The following is a 26170-nucleotide window of genomic DNA, read 5'->3' as shown; positions in this document are numbered from 1 at the left end:
CCGTAGCAGTACGTAGTCGCCATTGTGTTGTTTTAACCTTCTTCGATGTTTTAAGAATGTCCGGTCTGATAATAGTTTTCGTCGCTCCTGTATCCAACAGCATAGTCCGGAACTCTCCATCAACAAAACCATCCACAAACATGCTGTTGAATTTGTGTTGTAGCGAGGCGACTCGAGCAGTTTTCGTTGGGGCATGTTGGGTACAGGTCGACGTGTGCCCCTTCATTTCGACCCTTAGTAGTTTTCCGACCTCGACGAAGCCGGTTCTTCGTTCTTCTCCTTACAACGGCTTCGCACGTGTCCTACCTGTCCGCAGTTCCAGCAATGAATCAGTCCCTTCTTGCCCATGTACTGGTCCATTACTTTCCGAACAATCCCTTCCACGGATTCGTCGGAACATTCGTCGATGGCCCGTACTCTTCCTAAAGACCGAGACTTTGTTTCGCGGCCTCAAATTCTAGGGCACGTGCTAAAGCATCCACCAAGTGCGTTGGGTGGGCTAGGAGAAGTGCTTGTCTTGTCTCGTTATCACGTAAGCCGTCGGAGAATGCCTGTACTGCCAACCGCTCCATAACATTCTCTGGCGTAGCAGGGTACGCAAGGCGAACGAGGCGGGCTACGTCGGCTTCAAACTCTGCAGAGACTCATTTGACTTTTCAATGCGATTTTTAGCTGGGAATGATAGACATGTTCCAAAATGAGCTTGGCCGTACCTCATTTCTAAATGTCGTACCAATTGCTGATAATCTCCCTGTTCCGATGGTGACAATGTCTGCAGGATATCAGTCGCATCTCCTCGCAGTGCGACAGTCAAAGCGGTAGCCTTTTCAGCGATTGTCCATCCGTTCGCTCTCGCAGCGGCCTCAAACTGGCAAAATAATTGGCCCAAGCGGTTTCCGTCAAACTGTGGAGGCTTAATAACTGACTTGGAGATATACTTATTTTCGACTAGTTTCGGTGCCTCCGATGTTTCTTGACATTTTGGTGAATTGGCCTTTTCTATTTCTTGTTTTAAAATTTCGATTTTTTATTTACATCGTCCTCAATTTGTGTTATTTTGTCTTGTAGCTCCGTAGAATTCTCTATAATCTTTTCTTCTAATTCCCTGGAATTTTCTGTTATCTTTTCTTCTAAATTAAGTATTTTATTATTAAAGCTGGCCTGTATGTCTTTAGAATTTTCTGCGATCTTATCTTCCAAAATATTAATTTTATCACTGATTTTCTCTTCTAAATTAACTTCCAAGTCAATTATTTTACTATTCAAATTGTTCAAGTTGTCGTCTAATTTTGAGAATTCTCTGTCATTTTATCATTCAAACTGTCTTCTAATTTTTTGAGAGTTTTCCGTCATTTTAGCTTCTAATTTTTGTAGGCACGAGTCAAGGTCACCTTCGAACTCAAAGCAAAATGTGTCTGGATCCTCGCCTTCCTCCCTCAAAACGTCTCTCAGTCTAGTTTGCAAAATGCTTTTCTTTCCATCTGTCTCTGCACTCTCTCTCTCCAATATGGATTTCAGTTCGGACACTTTCAAGTCTTTCAACAATTTCTTCGGAGCCATTGTTAGTCTTTTTATTTTTCTAGTCTATCACACACGCCACACCTGACACCAATTGTTACGTTTTTTCGTCGGTTCCGTGTGGATAGAAAGTCACAATTTATTTAAACACTATTTATTTAACACTAATTAACAAAACTAATAACGATAAACGACTTATAGAACTATTTACAAACGATTTATAACTAAGAATTTATTTTGAATTTTAGCGCGTCAACTGTATATTTATAACTGCCCTCTCTAGGCCACTGCCGCCGGCTTTTATACCGACAGGTAAAAGAAATCTAGAATAGTCCAAAGATCGTTAGGCGCATAGAGAAGGTTTTCGAATGTTCTCGTATGTACGCGTCCATTCTAGTGGGTCTCGATTCTTCTCGAACGAATGAGTCATTGCGGTGTCTATGCGATGTTAAGGTCATCCGAGGGCGGGCCATATTGTGAGGTTAGGTCGAGTCCACACCGGCTCGCAACAGTATTATACACGTAACGTTTCTGTTCAGTATACTCGTAAACAGTATTCTGTCGGATTACAAGTTATATACATAAACATGTAGTAGATATTATTTTGAAATAAAGATTTTGAAATTTTAATATTGGATATATTGAAAATCTCCTTACTGAATTTTGTCTTGTTTAACTATGATCCAGTAGAATCCATGATTTATAGAGGCAGATTATAAGCACACTGATAGACAATTGCAAAAAACGACAGTGATGAAGAAGACTAAGATGTAGAGTACCTATTTTGCCTGACTTGAACCTGTATTCTGCTATACAGGGTGCTACAAATACGAGGTACGAGTATTGGTATCTCGGAAACCGTAATAGATACGAAGTTGGTTAAATTGGGGCAAAGTTGCGCCTTGGGATGCCAACATGCTATCAAACATTGCCAACATGCTATCAAAAAAGTTTCAAAAATTTCAAAGATTGCTGAGTTTTTCGAGAAAAACGGATTTTTTTGAAAATCAATTTTATTTTTTCCTGGCGTTACTTTTTAGAAAATCAAAAAACTAATTGAACATTCTCATAGCCACTTTGTCAGGGCTATCTGACAGTTTTTTTTAGATTTTCAAATTATCTGATAATTTGTGACATACATAGGCCAACTTAATTTTTTTAAATACGGACCAGCATTTTTTATTTGAGGTTTTGAAAGAATTCAGTCCCCGAGTACAAAGATATGCCACACTTTATTTTTTTTTGTTTTAGTTACTTTAACAACAAAACTGTTTAATTATTATTTAACATAATTTCAAGCCCGACTCTGGATTTTTAAATTATTTAACCTGATTATATTCATCGCAACAATAAGGAAAATCGAGTCAATTGAAAGATTTAAATAAATAATATCCAGGTCAGCAATTTAAAATATATTATTTTTAACTTTTTTTTGTTAATTTGAAATCTCAATGTATGATCTAATAATATGCATAAGGATAAAGGATAATATTAATTCTAGTTATTATAAATATATCAACGTCTACAAACAAATTTCTAATGCTTTACATGTTCGAAAGGGTTTATTTAATACCACCCTCCTTATTGCACACATTTATTTTTCGTTTAATTTTATGTATAGCCCTTTCAACAGATCTTATACTTCCGAATGTATTTTGTACTCTTTGTTGTAAATGTTGAGGTATATTGATTTCACTTTTACAAATGACGTCAACACACAGATTCAGGAACCTTGATGGCCATTATCCTGCTCCACCATTCCCAATCCATCTTCCGAGGAAATGATTTTATTGTTTATATTATATTTATATTATTTATTTTATATTATTTTATTGTATTTGATTTTCCTCATTCAATGATTTATCTTACGTCATTGTTCAGTTTTAAAACTCCTCAATATTGTAACAATGATTAATTAAATATTAAAAAAAACAGAGCCGGACTTGAAATTAATTTAAATAAATAAGTGTAGCACAAATAAAAAAAAATAAGTGTAGTACATCATTGTACTCAGAAGGTCGAGTTATTTCAAAATCTGAAATAAAAAATGCAGGTCCGTATTTAAAAAAATGAAGTTGGCCTCTGTATCCCTCAAATTAACAGCTAATTTGAAAATCTAGAAATACTATCAGATAGACCTGATAAAGTTGCTATGAGAATGTGCAATTAGTTTTTTGATTTTCTGAAAAGTAACGTCAGGAAAAAATAAAATTTATTTTCAAAAAAATCCTTTTTTTCCAAAAAACTCAGCAATCCATGAAATTTTTAAAACTATTTTAATGGTATCTTCCCAAGGCGCAACTTTGTCCCAATTTAAACATCTTTGTATCTATTACGGTATCCGAGATACCAATGCTCGTACCTCGAATTTGTAGCACCCTGTATACCTACATGTGGTGAACAATGGTTAAAGTGCATAAAATGTTATCGATGGGTGCACGAAAATTGTGGTATAAAATTTGTGGTAATAAATATGTATAGTTACGTAAATAAGGAGATACATACATATTAAAAGAGAAGTGCTCCAAAAGGGAATAAATCGTTTGAAGCTCACAAATTCCTGTATGAGTGATACCCATAGAATGCCACTCTATCTAAAGAAGAAAACATTCGACTAGTGTGTACTACCAGTTATGACCTGTGCATGCGAAACCTGGACATTTAATAAGTATATTATAAAGAAACAGCAGGCCGCACAATGCTCAATGGAACGAAATATGCCGAGAATAACCAAGAAACATCGTAAAAGAATAGAGTGGATACGACAAAAGTCCTAGGTAATAGATGTTATCCACAGAATCAAATCCCTGAAGTGGCAATGGGCAGTAACTTGCAGTACACCTGGCAAGAAGAACGGACATCAGATGGACCACAAAAATTACAGCATGAGATTACACCTGAGATAGGACCATCACCATGATATTAGGAAATTAGCAGGTCTAACTTGGGCTAGCTTAGCGAATAATATCAAAGAAGAGATTATCTTATTTTATCATCAATATGTGAGGTAGACCATAATTGGAAATGGTTGTATAAGCTGAAAATGATGATGATGATGATGACGACATAAATAAGAGATGGATCACAGTACGAGGCCCCGGTCTCTTATTAGGAATTCTTTTATTGTTTTTGCCAATATTATAATAAATTTCCGTAATTTGTCGCAGCAATTAATAGAACCATCTAATGAGGAAGAAAAAGATGAACGCATGTGCAGGAATCTGCACGGCGCACAGTGATGCAGAAGTTCCCAATAATGGCAGAAAATCAAAATATCGGAAGTATTTTTTTTTAAATTATAATTTCACTCGTATAGTTTCCAATAGTCCATATTTTCAGAATCGTGAAGATTTTTGAATAAAAATGGGCCCAATATTAATCCCTGATAAGAAATGTTCGAGCTTATAAGATTATTAGCTGAAGCTAAAATATTTTGATTAAATAAAATGAGTGCGTTTAACGTTGGTGATAAATTAGCTAATGTGTTTTCAACTGTTTTTCCTCATGGTAATTCTAGTTTTAACTTCCCTGGTACCATAAAAAAAATCAATAAAGACCTTGATGTAATTAAGAACTGCTTAATCTAAAATCACATTTTATGTAAGCTAATACAAAATGCTCCAAATTGCTCCAAAAAAATATGATGTAGGTTACAATTATTAGCCTTTTTTCTTCATAACTACGAAGTTTCATGACCAACATTAACCCACAAATACCCTTTAGGTTGCTTAACACTCCCGAAAATCATGATTTAGTTTCCCAAAATAAATTACGTATGACAGTATATTACTGGGTGTTTCTTAGGTGTTGTAAAATATTGTTGTTGGTTATTTTTAATTAGTTTTAGAAAGGAAACTGTAATGTATTTTCTCTTATTCACTTTAATTTTCGATATACCCAAAGTATGCAAATTTAAAAATACTTTTTAATGTGTAATTTTAACTAGCTTTTCTTAGTTAAGCGTAAGTTTTTATTCGTTTTGTGCTTATATGACATTAAATTTAATATTATTAGAAATCTCATTAATTTTGAATAATTATTGTTAATATAAACTACAAAGACATGTCAATATATCTATGATGCGTCAATATTCAGTCAACAACTTTTATCAAGAATGTCATGCTCCTTCTAGATACTAATTTTCTCGGATATAGTAAGAGATCACCAAGACTTCTCCTGTCAAGTAAAATAGAACAGCATCCTGAGGCTCCAAAACTTATTATAAATTAAATTATTCTATTTTTTATGCATTTCCTAAATTCATCTTAAATATATTATCCATCTTATCTAGAAGCTTTAGGATAATTTTTAGTTTCTTTTTCTTGCGTATTAAATTCTTGTAACTAAGTTCTAACTATAATCTAAGTATAATATTTTTACCACAGGTAATTCCAGATATTTCTAAATTATAGAACATTTAAAAATATAACTAAAATTAAATGGTTGTAAGTGAACAACAACTTACATCTAATGCGAAAAGAACGCTCTGAGAGTCTTTTAGATGTTTTGGTGTTACTTTCATTAATAGCTAAACCACATAAAATATACAAATGTATTTAATTTCTTTTTTTCTTTTTTTTCTCATGGAAATGAATGTAAATATCTTTTTTAAATTGAATTTAAGTAATACTTATTGGTAACAAGTTCTGAAAAAAGGATTAATTATTTTAAAAACGAAATGATAATTCTATTGTAAGGGGCTGAAAATAAAACCGTGTATATTTATTTATGTGTTTACACAAACTTTTTTTGATTTTATAAACTTTACAAAGAATAGAGTATTAGATTAATATGCTATTAAAGACAAAATAATATAATTAAATTTTTTACAACACATTTTTTATTTTTGACAGCCAATTTAAGGACACTCTGTATACATAATTCAATTTTCTGAATTAGAAACATCACTTATATACTTAGAAAATCACATTTAAGAAGAATAATTTAAACAAATGTAGTAGTAAGTTGAAAAATTGTTTTTTGTCACTTACACTAGACGTTTAATTTAGTTTTAATGAGTAGTTATAAATCTGATCTTGAATTTAAGAGTTCTCAGGTTGTAGGGTTTGAAGCGCTCTGCTGAGGGGATATACTTGATATGTTTTATACTAGGACCATTGGTCGATTTACATACTTCTTTTCTCTCAACAATGTGATAAATTAGATTTGCAAGCGTACATACTTATTTTCCATTCTGACACTTTTCCGTAACATTCAATGTAGAATAAGTAATTATCTGTAAACCAGTCAACAGACAACACGAGTACCTAATATATTTTGGTTTGTATAAAAATATACTGGTTTTATGTTTATTGTTTTATTAAAAAAAAGTTTATATTATATTTTATTATTTTAAAGTTTTATTTTTGGATATTCTTTAGTTCTTATTATTAGTTATTTCCATTTCTGAATTTACTTTTTTTTATTCCAGGAAAGTCGTTTTCTATTACGATTACGATATTCACCTCGCCACCAGTTGTGACTATGTACTGTAAGGCTATCAAAGTTACAGTGGATGGTCCAAGAGAACCCAGAACAAAACCTAGTAAGTATTTTTTTCCATTTTTATATAAATCAATTACAGCGCAAGTCTACATTTTCCATTTTTCATGTGAAATTTGATGGATACCAGAGAGCAACATGTTAAATATTATTAGGTCATTTTAATCCACTTTAAAGTAAAAAAATCGATTAGGGAATAAAACTTAAGGCCTTCCAATTCGACTTTGATAAAACAGTTGTAAATTACAACAGCTTTACCATACAACAGCGTAAAAGAGAGACGCGCGCAACATCCAAGTATATTTATATGGTAGCATCCGGCTAAGTTGGTCCAAGTACACTTGGACTGTGTCAATCATCAGGCTTAACTAAAATCATTATTGATTTGGTTATACATGAGATCTCAAAACTTGTTGTAGTGGAAGAGTCCCTTCCTTCGGGTCCTTGCAGCTTCGGCAAACTTCGTTAAAAAGAATGCCCATTCTTATCACATGTTAGCCAATTGGTCAGTGTCCCGTATATACCGCCGCGCCGGCGCCGTAAGCCTGGCGATATCCTTACGCGACTTAGTTATGAGCTCTCCCGATTTCTTAAGGTTGTATTTGGGCCAAGTTTTTCTGGCTGTCCTGTAGGTGCTTAAAGTTTTCTATCTACTGTTCACCATAGACAGAAAATGGAGGTAAATGTCTTTTTTATGGTATTGAGAGGAGCAAAAACTTCCTCTGATGCATCTAACTCAAGGCACGATCATCGCCTTGCAAATTCATCAGCGCGTTTGTTCCTTTCGATGTTCCTGTAGCCTGGAACCCAAAGCAAGGTTATATCATACCTACTTGCCATGTAGGATAACTTGCCGTACGTTTTTTTTACAATTTTGGAGGATACGGTAGATGAGTTCAGCGCCGACATGGCTGGTTGGCTGTCAGTGATTATTGTAGTTTTCGCTCATATAGGTGTCTCCTCGCTCAACTATTCGCAGGCCTTCCAAATGGCAAGTATTTCTGCCTGGAAAGTACTTGATCTCTCCGGAAGCCGGTAAGACCTTGCGATGTCAAAACCCTTCGAGAACACACCCTAACATATACCTGAATCCATCTTGGATCTGTCAGTAAATATCGCGATATCAAATTCCTTCACTAGTTTTTGAGACTCCTAACTAGAAAGTTCTGTTTTATGTTTACTTTAGATTATGTTTTGATAAAACAATTGTTGAATATGGTTTCTTTTATTTTAACAAATTTTGAATATAAATATTTTTTAGAAAGTAAGAAAGACCATTAAGAGTCCATTTCACTAGTCCGAAAAAGTAGCAAAATAAGTGTTACGGCATATAACGCTTGATGTAAAACTGGTTAGGTATTTTTACAAAAATGAAGAAAGTAATTAAAGATAAAGGATTATACTATATCCGTATTGTAGCACATTTTTAGACAACTTTATTTTTAAGATTTTGATGTTCAAACATCAACATAATATGCGTTATGTTTGGACTAAATTTTCTCGAAAATAAAGCTATAATTTAAAATTCCACAACGTATCGTTACAATACGGAAACAGATTGAAGTTTTGTGATTACAGTAATACATAATTTATATATGGTTTTGTAACAAATTATCGCTTTTTATTGCAAATGCTGAAGATCTGTAAACCTTAATTAAACCCTAATCAAAGCACGTGTGTTTGGAATTTTGGGTGTGGCTTAAAACGACAGGATCGGACTAAGGCTTAAGCTTGTTTCATATAGACGCGAATCGCGAATTGCGATTTTGCGAAACTGCTCTCATTGGTCCAATTTTACTGATCATGGCGGCGCTGTCAGAAATTTTAAGATTTTGGCGATTCGCAAGATTTAAAATTTGGGGGGCGGGAAAGTTAAAGTGTTTTCAACTTTTTGCGAATATTCGCGCGATTTTAAGGTTCGCGTTTGCGCAGAATGGTGTTGTGATCCGGTTATCGATTATTTTGACGACGCTGCCACAAAGCAGAGCACAAAGTACCAAAGCAGAGACCAAAGTACAAAGTAACTGAAAGCATTTCTCCAGGTGAAATGGGTTCTCGTGTATATGTTTTTGATATAATATGGTGACAATTTTTCAACCAAGTTATCAAACTCCTGTACAGACAATCTGTGAAAATTCCTAAATTTTTTCTCATCTTTTGTCCTCATTTCTTGAATTAAATTGCGATAAGCACCTTGTTGCTTACGAAATTTAAATATTTCACATGTCCCAAATGACCTATAAACCCGTTCTATTCTAGGTTTTAACAATAAGTAAATGGCAATTTTGCATCTTCTGTTCCAATCCCACAATCATAATCAATATTCATAATCATTAAACAAATTTAAACTCATATTGTATGCTATAAAATATAAAATAAAGATCGTAAACACGAATAAAAACAAATTAAGTTATCTCAGGTTATGATTTTTTTTAGTAACTTTCAGTGGAGCAAAAATGAAATGTCCCTAAAAATTCGCGACTGTATGAAATAGGTCCACATTTTGCGAATATTTTTTGGCGAATCGCTTTTCGCAATTCGCGATTCGCGTCTATATGAAACAAGCTTTAGGCAGATTTCAGAAATACAATATATGTGTCCTTCGGCCACACACCCGCTTTACCCGACCCCTGAGAGCGACCCGAAAGTACAGCGTAATAGACTCTTAATCGCATACCGTTTTCATAACTTTTTGGTAAATCCTAGATATTTGAGGGAGGTTTGAAAAATGTTTCGCCTGTGCCTCTTTTTTACCTGTATTTACCTGATCCTTGGCAACATGAGTGTTTCTCATAGAGAATATTAGAAATTGGAGTTTGGAGTCGAGGGCATGGCATGAACTACTGCAGAAATACTTGAAATCTTAGATTATTATAAAATAATCTTCATTTCTAGTAACTTTGTATCTTTTGATTCTTTTTTACATTTTATATTACTGATGGGATGTTATTTGAATGCTCTACATCTGATTCAAATACCTTTCGAACACATTCCACTGTCCCAATTCTACGTTCCTTTTCCTCTTCATTTTCATCATCCCCTTTCTCCTATTAATTAATCCTTTTCATGGGCCGTAAATTCGGTCCCGCGTGCCGACAACAGAAACGCCGGCCACCACCGGGAGTCACTGGGGGGAGGAAGCGGTAGTCCTCCCCCACCCTCTCCCAGGTCGCCCGCCCGTACGCAAAATCTATGCGCCCCAGGTTCATCGGCGGTAAATGGCGTAATTACTTACAGAATAATGAGCCTGTAATTGCAGAAATGGCAGATTTGTAAATTGCTAATCTGACGCATTTGTCAGTGATTGGTTTGTGTACACGTCCGTTCGCCCGGTCCGGCCTGGATGCGCTCGCATCGGCGATGACGCCGTCGCCGGTCTGCGGACGGCATTTAATTTTGATTTTTTGTTGTCCCGCGAGTGGAGAGGGTGTCTGTGACCAGGAATGGCTTGACCGGTTGCAACCCGTGTTTAATTCTAAAGGCAATTTTAAGGTGAAATTTCTGAATGTGGTAGACAATGATGCAGTCTTGAAACTAAAAGAATTTTGGAACGCTTCGGTAATAAGGTCTCGGTCGGTTCCAAACATGTTGTAGAAATACTTAAGAACATAGAATTTCAGATGAAATTCTTAGTTTTGATGTAGAAAATTTATATACTAACGTTCCCTTGAATCGTTAGACATTGTCGAGACTAGATTAAAGGCAGACATAACATTTTCAGAAAGAACTTCGCTGCCTCTTAAGGCGCATTATTACGACTCGTGTACAAACCAAACATTTGTTGTTGGAATATGTCGCCATGTCGTGAGAACGGTTTCCTTGGTCACTCGTCGCGTTGCCACTCTCTGTTGGTAAACATAGCCCGAGTCAAAAGATCACAATTATTCGTACACTTGCCAAGTGTAGCCTTGTCCAGCCTTGGTTATACTTGCTGAGGCGCTCAAACGACTGCGCAAATAATAATTGTATTGTTATAGTAATTGTATATATATAATCGTATGTCCCGTTTATTTCCGCATCGTAGTGTTTTTCGAGTTAATTGTGGATAATTTAAAACGTTAAAACAATAATAGATTATATAATATCAAATTTACATTAATAACTTCAATATTGGCGACATACCTAAATCGTTCCTTCGGCAATAAATAGAGCGGGCAAATGAAGACTACACGGGAAAAAGATATGTCACATTTTCATAGAAATTAAGAGAGCGATACAACTTTATAGGCAAATGTTAGCACCATTCGAGAAAAAAGAAAGCAATAATATTTTGTCGTACAATGGAAAAACCAGAGTAGTCCACGCGTAAATGGCAAAACCCAGAGATTTCCTTACGCATGGGCGAAAAGCATGCATCTTGCAATTAGCATTAAATGTAGTAAATTTATGTATTCAAATAAAAACCTACTTAAATATTAATTTTCTTCCTACAACAAATAAAGAATAGTTTAGATTTATGCGATGGTCATGCAACCTTTAATTGGACATCTCTGGTTTTTCCCCTGTTTTGTTTGGCATTTTGATATTTTTATTTCATAGAATCACTAGCAACGATAATTTCGGGACGACCAGTATACTGTTTACTTGCCAAGGATTTAAACAATATTTGTGCTGGCGTACTTGTTGAAATGGACACGTCGTGTGAGCGCCACACTTGCCAATGTTGTTTACAAAGTGGGGATCATAGAATAATTAACTGAACTGGAGGGGATACTTGCCAAATACGCATATATTGGCTTACTTGCCAAGTAGACGAGTCGTGAGAATGCGCCCATTAGAGGAGTGATGAAACTCCTTAACTGTGTGACTTAAAGAGCATAAAAAACATGTAAAAAGAGGGTTATAAGTTATAAGTTGAGTTATAACTCATCATACAGTCTCAGGGCTTTGACAAAAGCCAGTATCTGAGACGGTTTTACAGAGATTAGTTCTCGATCTCCGATATCAGTCGTACCAAAGTTTATGGCACGAAAGTTTATGAACACGAGGTGTTCTGGTGTTTCCGAATTTTCTCCACAGAATCGGCATCCGCCGTTGTTTCTTAGCTTCAATCTACTTAGGTGTTCTTTGAGGAGACCAGTGTACTTTTAAAAATTCCTTGACAATCCGAAGATTGCTCTTACTTACAAGGAAAATCTTTGATCTTTCTCGGTCGTAAGTCCTGAGAGAAATTCCTTCGAGTATCTTAAACCGTTGGAGGATTCCCATTCCAGGTTACACATGGAGTCTTCCAGGTTTTTGAGCTCCGCTTTAAGTTGGTCTCCACTTGGGAAGCAGAACGATTCGGGTCCAGTTAGTGGAATGTTTGCTCCTTTTTTAGCTGGCACCTAGGATAACTTCATATTCCTTAGCTAATTTGTTCAGCTGCTGTAGGCATTCTTTCACCAACTTCGAATTGATGGTTTCTGAGTTGATCGCTCTTAAGTCTGCTTGATTATCGGATAAGATAGCTATTTCTTGTTTCAGATAGTTCCTATCTAAGATAAGTTGTACACATCTTTCAATAGCGTAGATTTCTGCCTGAGTGATGCTAGGGCAGGTGCTCATTGGTTCGTAGTATTTAGTTTTTGGCCCAAATACTCCTATCCTTCCTGATTTGGTTTTTGAAGCATCAGTTTTGCATCATTTTGATAAGTTTTTTTCTCTTCTAATTCTTTTTGTTGCTCAATAGTACAGAGAGGTGTTTCTCTAAGCTGTACATTCTCTTTGAGGGTGTTTCAAGCTCCTAACGAAGGGACTAAAGAATCATTGCTTTGTGAATACTGGATGAATATAGACAAGGTGTAATTTTTCTATACTCCGAACATCTGTTTTCATTGTATATTTAGGCTATCGCCTATGCAGTTCACCAATATGAACTTCCTTCGCTTATGTTGTTCCTTCTTTGCTATTTGCTAGGAAGCAGGAAAACACACAACAATAAACTTGGCACGTCTTTGTTTATTTTGCAGCACAATCCCAATTGTTTTGCAGTACAGTTGGGCTATATCTGTTGGGTTCGATTCATGATTTGAAAAAAAATTAGTTTCAATGAATTTTTCAGTTATTATCTCGGCCCGGTTTCAATTTTACTTGGAGCGTATGGCAGAATGGCTGTTTTATATATTTCAAATGAATATTTAAAATTTTAATAGAAAGTTTTAAGATGTCGTTATCATCATTGTTAGACATGTCCGTAGATGCAGCTTTGCCTTATTTTCTTTTTTACAAGCATGCCAATAGGAATTCCTTGGTCTTAAGAGCAGCCGATTTATTATTCTGTTATTATTGGATGTTGTAAAAGAAGGGGAAACGGTCCTACATTTTCTATGCCGCTGCACAAGAGTCTTGCCGCAAGACCAAGACCAAGACTGGACTCTGTAAGACCAAGAACAAGACTGCCTATTAGACTACTAGATTCTGTATATAATTTCTAATTTTAACTCTGAACATTTATTTAGAATTGAGGAAGGAGGACAAAAAATTGTCGAAGACCTCTTAACCTTAAACATAATTCTTAAACTTAACAAAACTTAAAGTTTTAGTCCTAAAAAGTTCTACTAAATAAATATTAGAGTAATGGTAAACCATCTTAAAAAAAACCTTGTAAGAAATAATATAGGCGTTATTTTTGTACTATGTATTCTTTTTGGTTCTTCTGGTCTCTTTGAAATTTGGGAAGTTTAGTAAGTTTGGATTTATTTGGAGCTTCAGATCAAGGACAAAATATGAAGCAGTCGAGGGCATAAACTACGGACAGCGTTACTTCAAAATAGAACTTAGTTGATAATAAACCAATTTTCATTTCTCGTTGCTTTCTATTTTTAGTTGATATTAATGATGTAGTTTAGTAATGATGTAATTTATGTAGTTTTCTTATTTAAACTCAAAATCATATATTCAGATTAACAGCACATTGTATTTTTTGTCAGTCTATCCGTATCCAAAAATAGTTTTGTATTCCAAAATACCTGTTTCTGATTTGTGTACGTCACTGCCTTGAAAATCCGATGAGAAAACGCTTATCGAAAGGCAAAAAGAAACGTAGACGGTAGCAACAAGAAGGCTTTTTAAATTATCCCTTCAAAATCGCTTAGTAATGATATGCTCCAGCTTCCAACGGATGAATGTTACGTTAGGATGCGTCTGTTCGAAAACTACATTATTGCGAACCACACCGAAACCAATAACGTTGCCAACAGTCCATTTACGAGCTGCAAATTGAAATCAATTTAATTTTTAAATTTCCGTTTTCTAATTTCAGCCTCTTTTTTATTCATACTCGTAAGTTTGCTGTTGATATTTGTTATATTAATCTAAATTTTTACACATTTAGATTAATATAACAAATACCAACAGTAAAGGTTTTAGTTTAATATTATTTTTACTAATTTACTAATGCATTTTTTTACATTCTATGTTTTTGGGGGGATCTCATTTCTCTTTGTAAGTTATCCTCCTATTTTTTAGGTAATATTATATCATTCGAAGTAATATTAAAGAAGGTTAACTAGCAATAGTTCATAAACTTTGAATTATGGAATAGTCAGATGGATTAATTCTAGTTTTAATTTTTAATGGATTAATTCTAGTTGTCTAACGACTTCTGTTTCCACAAACATCCACAAACACACAGATGGATATCCACAGTACCTCAAAATCAAAGTATATAATCAATGTGTACTCCCTGTATTTACTTACGGATCCCAGACCTGGACACTGACAAAATCAAATATGGATAAGGTAGCAAAATCTCAAAGATCTATGGAAAGACAAATGCTACATGTAAGGCTGGCAGATAGAAAAAGGAATGAGTGGATCAGAGGTAAAACAAAAGTAAGGGATGTTAGAAGTGAAGTAGCAAAATTGAAATGGAAGTTTGCCGGTCACAATGTCACACAGAAGGATGATCGATCGAACAAATGCGTCGTAAACTGGAGGCCCTGGGAGAATAGAAGAAGTAGAGGAAGACCTCAGATGAGATGGGCGGACGATCTGAGGAAACATGCAGGCACAAGATGGATGAGCACGGCGACAGAGAGGGAAGAGTGGAAGAGATTGGGGGAGGCCTATGTCCAACGATGGACCGAAGAGGCTGAATAGATAGATAGAGAAATCTTCATTTGTAACTCAAAAACAAGTACCTTCGAATTTTGGTGATGTGTCAGTGAGTCAATGTCGCGAAATTTGACAAACGATAACTTATAAACTATGAGTTATAATTACTAGATATTTTGGTAATCTAGCCAGCTATAGTATGTCCTCATGTGTAGTGAAAATTAATATTTTTGCTTTATCCACAACGAAGTTACAGGGTGGTGAAAAGTGTTGCTAATACCTTCGAGAAAAGGATGGTACGGCTGAGCTCGACTTGGCGCGGGCTCTGCCGTTGCCACAGATATAGGTATATGGCGATTTGCTATTTTTCTGACTTTTATAGAAAAACCTATGTTAATTTAATAAAATATGAAAAATCCCAATCATACTTTGTATGATTTATACAACAGTTTTTAAGAACTGTTAAATTGTAACGTAATATACCTTTTCTAATATAACCTAAAAGTCATGGGTCTTTTCATATTTTTTTTTCTAGCTATTTACCATAAATGAATCTTAAGTTTCTTGTTTTTAATCAAAGTACCTAGCGAGCGCATTACGTTTTCCCAAGACCTTAATAACAACAACGACAGAAATCCAATTTACCAAACTCGTTCACAAATTACTAGCGTATCATTTTTTCTTGTTCTTCACGAAGAATCGATAAAGTGGAAGAAGGAGAAGATGGAGAAGAAAGAGAAAGAGAGAGTGGGTGATTGAATGAAAATCTGATGGTAGGTCAATTAGGACTTCCTGTCTTATTTTCTCGACCGTACTATCTCGCGACTTCGTATTCAGTCACTTTTCTCGGAAGGCGGTTACGTGTTGATTGATAAAATTAGTAATTTACCAGAATTACATAGAGGAAAATTTACAACATTAGAAGAAATAATAAGCCGTGGATATGCATACAGTGTGTGTTTGCCAAATACAATAAATTATGTAATAAATAAATGAAAGCGTCTTTGAAAAATCGCAATTCAGTAATAAAATTGATATATTTAGTTGCCGTTTTTTAACAAACTTTTATACAGGGTGTGATATGTAAAAATTTCCAATCATCATTATAGGCCAGTAAGCGAGGATAAAAATAGGGTATTACCTCCGAATTCTTGACACCCGCACTGATTGACGTGAAATTTTAACAGTGAATAGAGATATATGTAAGAAACAAAAGTTACATAGTAGCGATGTGTGCTTTCACCCTGGGGGTGAGTGCCACCCCTTCCCGGGGGTGAAAAATAAATCACCCATTTCAATTACACAAATCAATCAATTACACACAATCTCAGCAAAATTCTAAAAAATGTATTATAACATTTTTCACAAAATTAATATTTCCCGAGTTATTTAGGATTGAAAATGTTTTTTTTATCTAAAAACTGCATATTTTTCTGCCATTCTTTATAAATAACTTGAAAATCTTGCGTTTTATCGCAAAAGTCATACAAAGCAAAGATGAAGCTTTTGGAATAACGAATCGATTCGTTTTTTGTTGATTGCCGTAGGTGTAGTAATAGCCGAGTTAACACTCTGTAAACATAATTTTTTATTTTTCGAAAACTAAATTGCAACCTTTTACCCTAAAATAATGGTGAAAGGTGAAAGAACACATTTTTCGAAGAAAATGAATATGACCGTTTTTAAAGTGCTTGAAAAGACCTTTTAAATGTCTTTTTTAAAGGTCTTTTCAAGTTCGTAGCACAAAAACTCGCGGAGTTATAATAAAAATAAAGTCATCGGCTGATTTTTTCGAAAAAAAATTAACAACAAAATCTATGACTAAAATCATAAAAATAAAAACTATCAATTTGTAGGAAATTACACGAGCTAAAAATTAACTTCTATAGTTGAACAGTCTTGAACTCTTCATTTTCACGAGATTTTTGGGTTTTAAGTTTCGATGTACTTAAAGAGCCGTTAAAAGGTAGCCTACTAAAATGCCGTTAATAGATATTGTGACGTCGTTCATGTCGGCGGAAAGTAATGCCTAACCTTAAGCATTTTGCAAGAGCACCTGTGGGTCAGTGGCTGAGGCTATCGCTTCGTAAGCGAATGGTCCGTGGTTCAAATCTCACGCCGACCAAAACTTTTTTATATTTTTTTTGCTTATAGCGTGATCTTATTGCATTGGTTTCACTCTTTTTGGTTGGATTGGTTTAGTTATTTGGCGGGTTGGTTAGCGTGGTTATTTGGAGGGTCTTAATTCATTGGTTAGTTGGTTATTTGGTGGGGTTGGTTGATTTTTACTAATTTATATTTGTTTTTTATATTTTTTATCGGTGTCGAGGTTAGTTGCGTTGGTTAAGTTGGTTATTTGGAGGGGTGGATAGCGTTGGTTAGTCCTTATAAAATTCCTATATTTCATAAAGCCGTCAAGTGCGTCACATCAACGACGTCATACCTATTAACGGCCTTTTAGTAAGCTACCGTTTAACGGCAGTTTAAGTACAGTCTTTAAGTTTTAAGGGCTCAAAGAAGGTGGTCCTTACACGCAAGTCAAACTAAAAAACGTAATATCTACGAAATAAAGAGATCTACAGAAAAATAGAAGTAGAGCAAAAATATTGCAAAAAAAGACCTTCAGTTTTACTCTGTTGCATTTTTTACGTATCTTGCTTAGTTTTTGAGATCTGTAAAAAAAATTAAAATTTTTAAAAAAATAAAAAATACAAATTTTTCATTATTTTCAACTTTTTTCCAAATTTAGGCATACTAAACCGCTCGAACTTGCAGAGTCTATTGTTAGTACCTAAATATAGCCAACTGTACAGTGTGTCCCATTTTGGTTGAAATCATAGGGTATCTCCGTTATTAGTGAAGATAGAAGGGTGCGGTTTGCACAAACCTGTCCCACTTTTTCGTCAAACGGAAGATGCTGCAAACAAAATTTTCATAGCCCTCTTCATTTCTGAGCTACAGGGTCTTTTCGAAAATTTTGCAATTTGGGACACCCTGTATCCTGTTATTGTTAAAGGTATCGAGAAGGCGAAAACTGCTTATTGTAGAACTTTTTACGTAGAATACAGTGGCGTAGTCCGTTTTTCTACCAAAAAAATATTTTTGAAAATATGAACTAAAGTTATGTTTTTTCAAATGGAACACCCTGTATATTTATAAATCATATGATCTGTCTTGCTACGAGCTTCTCAAAAATATATATCACTCTATATTTATTTTTACTATTTACTGCAATATTTAATAATAATCATTTTCTTATTAGTAGGCCGTGATAAATAACAAAAAATCAAAATGGTATTTACTAAAATAGTCATACACATATTAAAATTTATTTGGGATTGGTATATTCTACTTTTGAAAAAACTGTTACCACTGAAACTGTGAATATATTTTTCTTTATTTTATAACGGGATGGGTTTGCAAATATCTAAATCTTGAATTATTAAAGCATTTTTCAGGTGTTCGACATTGCTGTAGTGCCCACGATATATTTCGTATTTCAAAAATCCCCAAAATCAGAAATCGAGAACGGCGAAATCCGGGAATCGAGGAGGCTATCAATATGCGTTCATTGGTTCCAATTCATTGATTTGAAAAATAATAATTTAACAGTATTCTAATATTTCCATAGTTATGAGGGGGAATGTTCCCCATCTTGCTGAAAGTATATTTCACGTAAATTAGCTAAAGGAATATCTAAAATTTCCGATACGATAGATTATTCTTACATATACACGTATTCCAAGATTTACAAATAGCGGTAGAGAGTTAAGTTTCCCTAATATATAAAGAATTTATTAGCGGCTCCCAAAATAAAACAAGAGACAGATAGCAGTATACTTTTAATAATTCTTTAGTTTCTTTTATTATCAATCATGGCCTACTAATAAAAAATATGATCTTTTAATAAAAACTTTTAAATATTGCAGTAAATAATGAAAATAAAAATAGAGTGATATATATTTTTGAGAAGCTTATGGCAAGACAGATCATATGATTTATAAATATACAGGGTGTTCCATTTAAAAAAACATAACTTTAGTTCATATTTTCCAAAATACTTTTTTGATAGAAAAACAGACTACGCCACTGTATTCTACGTAAAAAGTTCTACAATAAACAGTTTTCACCTTCTCGATAGCTTTAACAATAACAGAGATACAGGAGGTGTCCCAAATTGCAAAATTTTCAAAAAGACCCTGTAGCTCGGAAACGAAGAGGGCTATGAACATTTTGTTGTTTGACAAAAAAGTGAGACAGGTTTGTGCAAACCGCACCCTTCTATCTTCACTAATAACGGAGATACCGTGTGATTTTCAACCAAAATGGGACACCCTGTACATGTATTACGCTTAGTTTTTCTTTTTATGATTTTAGTTATAGATTTTGTTGTTCATTTTTTCCGAAATAATAAGGTGACCATTTTATTTTTATCAGAACTCCGCGAGTTTTTGAGCTACGAACTTTTAAATTTTTTTTAAAAAAAAAAGCATTTAAAAGGTCTTTTCAAGCACTTTAAAAACATATTCAGTCATATTCATTTTCTTCGAAAAAATGTGTTCTTTCGCCATTATTTTACGGTAAAAGGTTGCAATTTAATTTTCGAAAAAGAAAAAATCACCTTTACAGAGTGATAACTCGGCTATTATTAAACCTACGGTAATCAACAAAAGATGGTAGTTATTTGAAAGGCTTCATTTTTGCTTTATATGAGTTTTGCGATAAAACGCAAGGTTTTCGAGTTATTTATAAAAAATGGCAGAAAAATATGCAGTTCTTAGATGAAAAATCAATATTTTCAATTCTAAATAACTAGGAAAATATTAATTTTCTGAAAAAATGTTATAGAACATTTTTTGCTTAGAATTCATCCCTTTATTGATTTTTGCAATTAAAATGGGTGACTTATTTTTCACCCCCGAGAAGGAGTCGCATTCACCCCCAGGGTGAAAGCACACATCGCTACTTTGTAACTTTTGTTTCTTACATATATTTCTATCCACTGTTAAAATTTCAAGACAATCGGTGCATGTGTTCAGAATTCGGACCCTAAAACTCTCGCTTACTGGCCTATTATTGTCATTTTCAGCTTAAGGCTGATTCATGGTACACCGGGCCGTACCCGAGCCGGGCACGTTCCGTAAAGTAGACACGGTAGTAGAAGCTCGGCCCGTGCTCGGCTTAGCATGAATGCATAGGTATAAATACCATTTGACAATGTTTGGCCGTGCCTTCACCGTCGCACGGCCCCGGCCCGTCACGGTGTACCATGAATCAGCCTTTATTCAAGCATTTCCTAATATGGTGTCGCCTCCCTCACATATTCAGATAATCTCTTTGTAATTAAGTCAATTTGTCTATTGTTGGCTATGCGTGTCTAAGTTATCCCTGCTAATTACCTAATATTATTGTCCCATCTCAGGTTCGGTCTTCTTCTAGGTCTCTTAATACCTCTTGGGTACCATGCTGTAATTTTTGTGGTCCATCTGTTGCCCGTCCTTCTTGCCAAGTGTCCTGCCCATTGCGACTTGAGGGATTTGATTCTGTGGATGACATCAATAGATGTCTTGTTGGGTTGGAAAAGACCCAGACAATAACCTGGGTCTTTTGTCGTATCCACTATATTTCTAGCATATTTTGCTCCGTCGGGGGTTGTGCGACCTGCAGTTCACTTATAATGTCTTTTTTTCCATGTTTCGCATTACACAATGCTTACCATCATTTCATCAACTGATTCGGAAATATTAAGTAGCTTTAGTAAATTGGTTTTATACTACAAAATAGTAGGTAAGCACATAGTTGCTACTGCTATACTTGCTTGAATATCATTAACTGTATGGCTAATATTACAGAAATCTACAAAAATTAAAAGCTAACCACGCTTAACCTGTTGTAAAATATATATCATGGATGGCTATTGACCATACCTTCAAAACAGGAATGCAATATTTTGGGCAAGAAGGAATTAAAGGAAATATTTGAAAATGCTTCTCAGATTGTTTTTATATTTAAAATTTTTCTGCCTAGTTCTTAACCGGTAATTCCATGTTTTATATTACCGATTAACTGGTAAATTGAAAACTCTGTAAATTTGCAGTCCTACTTATAGCACTTTTACTGTTATCAAAGTATGGAATTAATTCAAAAATTTATAATTATACACTCACCGAACGAAAATCGTGCACCTTAAAATTTTCATGTAATTTAAACATTAATATAGTCTATAAAATGAATAACTTTGAATTTTGACCGTTATTTTTTACCAACATGGCAACTATAAAATCCCTCTGTCAAAAAAGTTACCGATATTCTTTAAATTGAGTGCCTGAACGAATCAGATAGGTAACTCTTTTTACTTTCGTGAAATAGAAAAGGAAAATAATAAAACATGTGACAGTTCTTCCTCTTCTTGCAAAAATTAACACGAAATGTCATAATTATCAAAAGTAAAATGTCATCAGCTTTTGACATTTCGAAATATCAGATTAATGCCGTCTCTAATAGAACAGCACGGGCGATTTATGACGTCACGCTAGTTAGATACTAAGGATTAATAAATATGTTGTAGAATACATGAAAAACATAATTATTCCTCGTGTTTTTGGTTTGTATTTTAAAAATGATATAGTTTACATGAAATATACATAATATACAGTTAATAAATACAATATATTATATACCTATTTATAGTAATAAATACTTTGGCAAATAAACTATGAACCATACAAATGCAGCAAATGTATTACAATATACAAATAATGAATAGCTACATTATAAGGTAATAATATTGTATTATACATCACTATTAGTAGATATTGAATGTTTTTTGTTAAATTAGATCGATTTTCAAACCCAAAATTTAAAATATATTTTACATTTTACCCATTATCTTATGTACCTATTCATTATTTGTATATTATAGAACATTTGCTCATTTGTATGGTTCATAGTTTATTTGCCAAAGTATTTATTACTATAAATAGGTATATATATTGTATTTATTGACTGTATATTATATATATTTCATGTAAACTATATCATTTTTAAAATACAACCCAAAAATACGAGGAATAATTATTTTTTTCATGTATTCTACAACATATGTATTATTCCGTAGTGTATAACTAGCGTGACGTCATAAATCTCGCTCGAGGCTGTCCTATCAGAGACAGCACTGCGTCAGCATGGCCGCAAGTTGCTAACCTAATAAAATTAACACTAGAAAAGCCCGCGGAAACTGTCAAATTCAAAGTTATTCGTTTCACAGACTATATATTGTGTTCTGGTGGACCGATTTTGATGATTTTTTCAGCAATTTAGAGCTAAATTATTTGAATTTTTAATATCTCTTTCTAAATTAAGAATTAAGTTTGTGATCTGTCAATTATAGGAGGGAAAACAAAATGTTTATATTTTGGTGAAAGCAAGTAATTTGAAAATAATTTATCATCTAGAAGTATCTTTTCTCGATAGTTTGTTTTTTGGTTCATATCAATAGCTTCATTATTTTTTGGACAAATTCACTTTCGAAGAAGACACTAACATTTTATTCGTATTTTTAGCCGGTAACCAACAGGTATGGTAGGCTATTAAGATCGGCAAAAAAAAGTTTTTTTAATTTCACTCAAAATGAGTTATTTGGGTCATAAATGACCTAAATACAAACTATTATTTTCATGGTGTTTGTCTGTCTGTCCGTCTGTCCATCTGTAACACGATAACTCAAAAACCGCTAAACCGATTTTAACCAAATTTGGCACAAAAATACTGTGGCACCAGAGAATCTGGCCATTAGTTTTTGGTGGGGGTGGGGCGTTGATAAGGGGGGAGGGGGTTAAAAATTTTAAAAAATTGTAACTCCAAAATTACAGTAGCGAGCGAAACGCGGTTTTCAATTTAAGATTAGGAATAATATTCGCAACAAAATTTGTAATAACATCAAAATCAGTCAAAGTCGCAGTTTTTGAGATATTCCGTGTTTGGTTTGGTTTAGTAGTACGTTTTTGAAAAAATCCCCCACCGGACGAGACCCCAGGTGGCGGATAGGGGAAATAACCGCGAACCAAAATTGGAAAAATTCCTTTACTTTGAAACTAAAAAAACTGCCTACCAACTTTTTATTAACATATTTTAGTATGGGCGGCTATACGTGCCTCCTGGCGCCAATTTTTTACATTGAAACCGTACCTTTGCTTTTAGTCCTAGTCAACAAACCTATAAAATAGTGTTTATGATATGTATATATATATGTAATGTATGTCTTTCAAAAATCATATTATTATTGTTTGTTGGGCTTTAGAAGAGATGGTTTTCTTGGAAGTTCAAAAGTTGATCTCTACCATGATCAATTAAACCAGCAATAGCCCATACTTCGGAACTTAAAACCATCTCTACAAGAGTAAACGTCAATAAACAATAATAATATGACTTTTTAATAACAGTGGCATTACAAAAAAATAAACACTATTTTTATAAGTATGTTCCAAAAGCAAATGCATGCTTTCATTGCAAAAATTGCTGTAAATCGTTACTGTCGTATTCAATAGCCAATATCTCCAATAAAAAGAAAGCTATTGAGATGAATAAAAAACAACCTATCGAGAAAAAACGTACCTAGATGATAATATAATTTGAATGAGTTTATATGAACGATTTCACATGGGTCGCGTATGCTCCGTCTGGATGAGCTATCTTGAAAAAACATCCGCGCGGACCGTCCGCCAGTTCCATGAGTTTTAATGAACAATTTCACATGGGTCGCGTATATGCTCCGTCCGGACGACCTATCTTGAAAAAAACATCCGGGCGGACGGTCCGCTCCATCTGAAAGCGCTGTAAGGTGTCCGTTTTTCGTACCGGTGTGTGTATTATTAGAAATATAACCATTTTTTCTATTTACATATCTTGCACATTCTGCAAATTCTTTTAAAACATATTTCAAGACTTTCCCCCACGCATTCTTTTTATCTAAACCAATTCAGTTTATTTACAATTTTGGATTCAACCGCACCAGTGGTTTTAGGGTTTTCCTCGGCTGTGTTCGGTCGAGGTCAGTTTTAATGTATCTAAATTGTAATATTGGTGTTCGGTTTGGTTATAGTCGCGTATACTAATACGAATGCTTCTAAAATATGGTTTGCGGTTTATATTTATGATGGTATAGAAGTGTCGCAAGTCTCAGCACATTTTAACGACTGACTTAGGTAGAAAAAATAGGGAAAAACTATCTACAATGTTGCTAGAACTTTTCTTCTTGTCTATAGTGAGATTTTTTCCCATTAATTCTAATATTTTTTTCACTGATACATACACTGATAAATTAATTTGTGAATTTAATAACAATATTGATGGTTACTCCTTGCCACAGATTACTGTTTGTAGTCAATTTACCATTCGTTCTTTAATTTCGTTCTTTAAGTCGTTTGTAAAATCTTAATCTCGTTTGTAATTGTTGCCAACCATGGGCATATTCGGCGCCGTGCCGACTAAGTGGAATTTAAATTTCCCGCTGGGGATTCAGGTGGCAGCTCTGCTGTAAAAAATGTCAAGTTGCCGCATTTATTTATTTATTTCTTGACATTGTCATTTGTTTTGACACTTTAGTTTTTTATTATGAATTTTTAGTTTAAATAGTATTTAGTGTTGTGATACTTTAAGTTTAAAAATGTCTACTAGCAGACCTTGCAATTGGACATTGTTCTTTTTAGAACGCTTCTAGTGTGAATTGTACAAGATAGCTTAATAGTCATTGCGAAAAACTCATTGCAACCTTATTAGAATATTTTGAACGGGAAAGTGGTAGTAACGGCCTTTTAATTCCTGTGCTGTTAAGAAGGTGAGTTTTGTTGATGTAAATAATAACTGTTTATATATTTATAATTAATTTATTTTTGTTTCCTAAAATATTTTGATTAAAAGAAAATATTCCGGGTGTTGCATCGTCGAGCGGAACATAGGAAATCCCATGTAAATTTTAATGGGGTCAATTATTGGCTTCCCTAATTATTTTAGAGAATAATTCTGTTTAGGTTTATTGGAGAGCACTAAAACCCACATTCAAAAGAATAACTTTAGATATTTTTGATTAGCCCGTTTACGAGTTATCGCCGATTTCTTTTTAAATATTTTTTCTTTCTTATGGCCCTGTATTTACTTATTAGAGCACCAGTCAAGGTAAAAGATAACTGTCAAATGAAGTTGTCATTTCAGAAATTTACCTATTTAGTGCTCTATTATTATTATTAAAAACTCATATACCTACATCGAAAATATTAGCCATGAATTACACTACCGAAGAAAAAGTATTGATGATTAAATGGTATTATCCAGGAAATAGTTCTCAAAAGGTGTCGGACATGTTTGCTGCTCTGTATCCGAATATACCGATACCTGGAAAATCTATAATCGCAAGGAATATCCAGAGATTCTAGACCAAAGGTACCCTAATAAATAACTGCAGATGTGAAGCAACGCAGGAACAAAGAGAAGATGCAAGAAATGATACCGACTTGGAAGTTTTATTGTACGTGGAAGAGAACGATGGAAAGATCAGCACAAGGAAACTTGAGGATGAAATAGGAATAGATCACACTACAGCGTTTCGAATTTGGAACGACATAAATACTATTCCTTCAAATATAAAAAGCACCAAGAGCTACGACATGGGGACGAAATACGGCGGCAGGCGTTTTGTTTTGATATGATGGAAAGAGCAAACACGGATAGGGAATTTTTAAAAAACATATGTTTCACTCACGAATGCACGCTTACCTTAAATAATGAACCCAATGTTCAAAATTATCGATATTGGAACAAAGAAAACCAACACAGGTTTGTCGAAAAAAGGACGCAATATCCACAGAAAGTAAATGTTTGGGCAGGGATATTCGGACACAATATTATCGGGCCATTATTTCTTACGTGAAATTTAAATGCAGAATATTATTTGGAACTACTCGAAAATCATATTTTACCTGCTTTACATGATGCCGCTAGGGAAAATCAGGAAGTTTGGTACCAAATGGATGGCTGCCCGGCACATAGTACCCTGGCTGTTCGGGAATATTTAGACAATAGTTTTAACGGAAACGTTATTGGCCTAAATCATACCGGC

At 34.1% G+C, this 26170-nt stretch overlaps 1 protein-coding gene across 2 annotated transcripts in view; it reads left to right on the top strand.

The window, feature by feature from the left end:
* The window catches only part of LOC115879254 (runt-related transcription factor 3-like), a 274009-nt gene that overhangs the window by 53052 nt on the left and 194787 nt on the right, over positions 1-26170 (top strand). For both annotated transcript variants that reach the window (XM_030895965.1, XM_030895964.1), the window contains exon 3: positions 6950-7063. In XM_030895965.1, coding sequence (XP_030751825.1) covers positions 6950-7063 — 114 coding nt within the window. The remainder of the gene's footprint in view (positions 1-6949; positions 7064-26170) is intronic.

This window comes from Sitophilus oryzae, unplaced genomic scaffold (assembly GCF_002938485.1).
Source record: "Sitophilus oryzae breed Bouriz unplaced genomic scaffold, Soryzae_2.0 scaffold_1576_pilon_pilon, whole genome shotgun sequence".
Taxonomy (NCBI): Eukaryota; Metazoa; Arthropoda; class Insecta; order Coleoptera; family Curculionidae; genus Sitophilus; species Sitophilus oryzae.
This window is presented reverse-complemented; position numbering and strand designations above follow the sequence as displayed.